The sequence below is a fragment of the Gekko japonicus genome, unplaced genomic scaffold (genome assembly GCF_001447785.1).
Source record: "Gekko japonicus isolate JY-2015 unplaced genomic scaffold, Gekko_japonicus_V1.1 scaffold1475, whole genome shotgun sequence".
NCBI lineage: Eukaryota > Metazoa > Chordata > Lepidosauria > Squamata > Gekkonidae > Gekko > Gekko japonicus.
The window spans coordinates 225,928-231,343 of NW_015166464.1; the positions used below are offsets into that span (position 1 = coordinate 225,928).

Here is a 5,416-nt window from a genome sequence, read left to right on the forward strand (position 1 = left end):
TTGCCTTGTCACAACTTACAGCAGAAATGCCACATTCTTTTAACAACTTTTCAACACTCTGCATACTGTGATGCGCAAACTTCAAATGCCACGCATACAAGCAATTTTGATGACTACAAGAGCCATTGCCAGTTTGATAAATTTGTCTCTCATCAGCATCAACAAATTCTGAGTCTCCACTAGCATCCACAAGATAATGAAATCCATTTCTCTCCTCCACTTCAAACTCAATTCCAGACAATTCAGCAACAATCTTACTTCCTTTCCTTCTCTTAAGCAACATATTATGACTACTCTCCATAAGCCTTTTGGTTGAAATCAAATTATCAGCTGCTTCTTTAATTCTTTAATTCCACATTCTTTAATATCCATCACTTCTCCAGTTGTAGTGAGGAGTTTGATTGGCACTGTCCCAACACCCTTTACATTGAGAGGTCCCCTATTAGCCTGGTACACTTCAGGCCTATTGTTAGTATCAAGTTCACAAGACAAGTCCTCATATTTGCAAATGTGTATATAGGATCCAGAGTCTACTAAAAATATTTTCTTATTTTCATCATCATCATCATCATCACCACCATCATCATCACCATCACCACAGATTCTAAAAGCATGACCTCTGCTGGCTGCATGAAAATTTCCCTTTGTCTGAGGTCTAAAATCTCTGCTATGATTTCCTCTTTCAGTCTGAACATGTGCACCAGTGGACTTTTGTCTGGTATCCCTTTTAAATTCACAATTTCTGGCATTTTTAAATTCACAGTCCCTAGCCAGATGATTTTCACCACATATAAAACATTCAGTTTTCTTTTCCCTTTTAAATCTGTGTGCATGTTTCAAACTCAGAACAGATGTAGACAAAGCATCCTGACTAGTTCTGGAGTCATACTCTTCCTTTAAAGTCATCAACAAGCCATCAAGAGGCCGTTCAGTATAGCAGCAATCATGTCTAACTGGTCAGGAGTCTTCCCAAGTTGTTTCAATTGATTGTAAGTCCCCAATAGCTTATTTAATTGATCAGATAAAGAGTCACTTTCCTTTACTTTAAAGTAAAAAATCTGAGCCTTCAAGTAATAAATCTTACTAGTGGTTTCCCCTCCATACTTCTCTTTCAGGTATTCAATTATTAGCTTGGAGGTTTCTATGATATGCAGCCTGGGGACATCATAGCAATTAACTGAACCCATAATCAAGGACTTGGCATAGCCACTTTACTCTGGCTCACTTGCAGGGGCTTGCTTTGTTAAAACATCTTCAGCCCCATATATTTGCAGTCTATTGTTAAGGAAGCCCAGCCACCAATTAAAATTATGCTGGGTCAACTTCAGTGGACCTAATCCCCCTGGATTGGGATCTCTGGTGTGGAACATACATCTGTTGAAGATGAAGCTCTGGAAGATATGCTTGGATCATTCATTCTGATCTGCAGGCTTTAGCAGGCGCTCAGCAGGGATTTGTGGGGTTCATCCTTTCCTTAGAGCAATCAGCTGGAGCAGCTGGCTGCAAGCGATTGGCTTCTCCTCCATCATGATTCCAAATTCAACCCCCCTTTCAAAAATAGTTCTCAGCTGCTTGTTAGCATATGCAAGGCTGGCATAGGCACATCCTCAAATCAACATGAATTTGGGTCATAACCTTTCACAGATACAGTATGAAACTTGCAGAGAGAATAAAAACTTGTGGGGGGGGGGAATGTTCATTTAAAAATCAAGCCTCACAGCTGCTAATTAGTTCCCAGCAAATCTCTCTCGCTCCAGTGAGAATTTAAAAACTTATATCAGGAAAAAATCAGTTAACCAAAAAACTATCCAAACTGCCCTCTGCTACCAGAATATGTTGGATATTCAGAGTTTGCAATGGATCTTTGCTTCACAGGAGAGGAGGCATTTCTTTCTGTGTAAAAATCTTTATTTCTAAGGGAAGGGCACACAGGAAAATCTAAAAAAATTACAAAGACCTAAGGCTACTTCTCTACAGCTACAGAACAAACTGACCATACAGTCTCACAACAACAACTGCAACCCCTAGAAGGAAATCACCTGAATACATTAACCAATGATTGTGAGTAAACAGACTTAGATTTCCCAGGCTTTCTTCCCATTGGCGCTGTCCCAGATTTCCCTTCCAGGTCAGTCTAAACAATAGCACACAAGGTAAACAGATTAACCCTATAGTGACTGAATTAGACCTTGCAACACACACATATTTCCAACAGCCAGGAGAAAGCAAAGCCATGCCTCAGCAATTCTGCCACTACCTCAGGGCCACTTTGCTCAAACCCTTCATCAGCAATGCCTCCAGGTACTATTGAGGTAAAGATACAGAGTACCCACATCCTGCCCCCCGCCGCCCCCAGGAGCATTGACATTTAGAGCAAAGAAAGGAATAAAAGGATAATTATTTTGATTTTTTAAATGTTGGGGAACAGTATATGGAACAGTAGATCATTTCTAGTTTGAGTCTCAGAATAGCTCTTATTTTTAAATTTTTAATCCAGGTTTATAAATATTACAGATCTGAGAGCCTGAGGCAAGTAAGAACTGTCCTTGGGAGATCAGCAGAGGACATTTTGTAAGGTTGATCCCCCCCCCCCGCTCCAGTTTTTATTCCATGTCATCAGTGTGTGGGCTAGCACAATACTTTTTAAAAAAATGGTGCCCAGTGACTTTTCTGGACTTGCTTGCTCCAATCCAGCAGTCCTCCTGTGTTTTCTGATTCTCTCTGTTTCACTCTTTGCCTTTCCTTTTTCTGAGTGTCCCTCATTCAACAACTTGACATTTTTTTCTCCTTTTCCATTTTTATTCCTCCCCACCCCAGGGAACATCTGTCTTTGTCATCATCACCAAACTTATTGTGACGGAAAACCAGGTACAAGGGATTTGCCCTGAGGTAAGTAGGAGAGGCAACGAGAGAGGAGGAAGTGAAATGAGCCTGAGATGTAGTTTTTCTTGCCTCACACAGGTTCTCATGGTTTAAGCCATGTGTCCTCAATCTTTTTGGACTTGCGGGCACCATTGGAATTCTGACACAATCACAAAATGGCTGCTACAGGAGGCTGAGCCAACCATGGCTGCCACAGGAGGCAGGGCCAATCACAAAATGTCAGGGAGTGACGTTATGTAGAACTCTAATAGTGACTCTTCAATGTTTTAGGCAGAAGCTCTGCTTAGCAGGATTTTTAAAAAATGACATGTTTTTAAAATATTTTATTGCTTACACGCAGGCTGCAATCAGACATGCTGTTTGATCTGGTGTTGCTGCTGCTAAATACTTCCGGATTTAAAATGCACTTCCAGACAGCAACATCTGTCTCTCGTTCCCCAGTTCTGGCATCCCGTTCTCCGAGTCGGGGTTATTTGGCACCAGGGAAAGTCCAGTCCTTCCTGGTATCAGCGGTCTCACCCCGCATCTCTGGAAGTCTGATGAATCCATCGTGCTCTTAAGCCATTTGGGAAGTCTGAACATTCCCTTCCAGTTTGGGGCTTTTCTTTGGAGGCAGTTAGCAAGGTGTGCATAACTGCATATTCGCACTTCTCTCACACTCCTGCAGCAGCTTCTCAAAATTGTGTTTTCTTTAAAATTACCTTCCAAAGAAAGATGCCTGTGTATTTCAGCTTTTTTCCTGTGCTTTGTGGCACATGGGGTGGGGAAGGGGTTACTTGAAAATATGACTTTTTTCAGGGGGGGGCAGTTTGAGAAGGATGTCTGTGACTCCAGCTTCGCTCCAAGCTTTTAAATAAAAATGCCAGCAGCACACAGGACACAGGATGAGGCTTCTCTATTTTCTCGCCCCCCCTCCCCCCGGCTTAGAGACATTTGAAACATTGAATTTTTCCAAAGCACAGTTTCAAAAACACATCCCCCACACTGCACTGCATATCCCAGCAGCCTCCTCCAGCAATTCCACTGGCCACCAGCTGCTGCCATCCAGCCAGAAGTTTGAAGTGCTTCTTCCCATAAGTGCTCATGTGCATGCTCAGAAGACAAAGAGTTTATAAAAAGCTGCCAGTGGCCAATCAGATGCCCTGTTGGCCAAAAGCCCCAACTATCCTGATCCACTTTCTAAACACGCTTGATGGGCACCAGAAAAGTGTCAGCAGGCAGCATTGTGCCCACAGGAGCCACACTGAGGACCTCTGCTGGGATTATCTCCAATCGTTTATCGAAGCTAAATTTCAGATTTCAATCAGGGCCTATTGGGGAGGAGGAGTAATGTTTAACCCTTTCAGCGGCATATAGTTTTGCCTATTGAAGCCACTCACTGTTAGTGACCCTGGCAGGGGGGAAAGACGAGTACATCTGTTGCGTGTATGTTTTTTTCTCCTTTCAGGACAGGAAGAATAGTTTCAATAAGGGTGATTCCACATTAGGGACTTGCCTCTGGTTCTCCACGGGTTGAATTGTGCCGGGTCTGATAACTGATTTCCGCATTAGTCTCCTGCTTCGGAGTCCAAGCCTCTTAACAGGGGTTTCCTCGGAAGTAAGCTCCTCTGAATTAAGCCTGAGCAGTCCGCAGCCACGCTTCAGTTTTAGCCGTCTGCCCCCAGGAAACTAGCAGGGTGGGTGGGGACTCCGAAGAGAGACTCCCCCCATTCCCTTTCATTTTGCTAAATGAGTTTAATTAAGAGCATTTGTCCTCCCTCCTTCTCTTAACTGCATTGCCCCCTCCCCTCTGCCCCCTCCCTACTTTTTCTCCCTTTTTTAAGCACATGCCTGGTGGCGTCACAATGCAACAAACAGGCACGGGGAATGGGGTGGGTGGGGGTCTAGGAGAGGAGAGAGTCATGGGCATACACACTGGAATTCAAAACTCAAGGGGGCGGGAATTGGGAGGGAAGTTTTGCCGCAAATCCATCGATTCCGCACCTTAAAACCCCGACCTGAGAGCCGAACAGAGAAAAAGATCTGTGAAAATCCAGAAGCTGGAAAATCTGAGGGAAAGTAGATAAACTGCGGGTTAAATGTCCACCCCGGATTTTCAGGTGGGGAATCAAGCAGCAGCTCTGATTTTCTGTGGGGGCTGACGCCGGGGCAAGCAGTTGTGCGGAATCACCCTAAGTGAAACAAGGAAAGGGTAGAAGGATTAAACCTAGTCTCCAATCTGCACATGACCCTGGTCCAAATCAGAGTTCCACATGGATGAAATGTAGCTTCAGGAAACTCTGGGGAGATGTATCTCCCAGCACATCACCTCATGTGTAACGCCTGTTCCCCAGGAGACAGAGCATCTTGCAGCAGCAGTGAGGGAAATAGGACAGCATCTGGTTTATGGGGTCTGGTTTATGAAAGATCTGTATGCTATTCAAAGATCTTTATGTTATTTTTATGTCCTTGGCTTGTTTTTGAATGGCTTTTTTGGTTTTTTACATTGATAATTTATGGTGATGTTTCTTCTGCTTGCAAGATACCTTCAGCA

General features: G+C 43.7%; 1 protein-coding gene across 1 annotated transcript in view; it reads left to right on the forward strand.

The window, feature by feature from the left end:
- The window catches only part of P2RX3 (purinergic receptor P2X, ligand gated ion channel, 3), a 102,803-nt gene that overhangs the window by 51,068 nt on the left and 46,319 nt on the right, over positions 1–5,416 (forward strand). Inside the window, exon 3 of the mRNA XM_015412087.1 lies at positions 2,818–2,889. Within this exon, the coding sequence (XP_015267573.1) occupies positions 2,818–2,889 (72 nt within the window). The remainder of the gene's footprint in view (positions 1–2,817; positions 2,890–5,416) is intronic.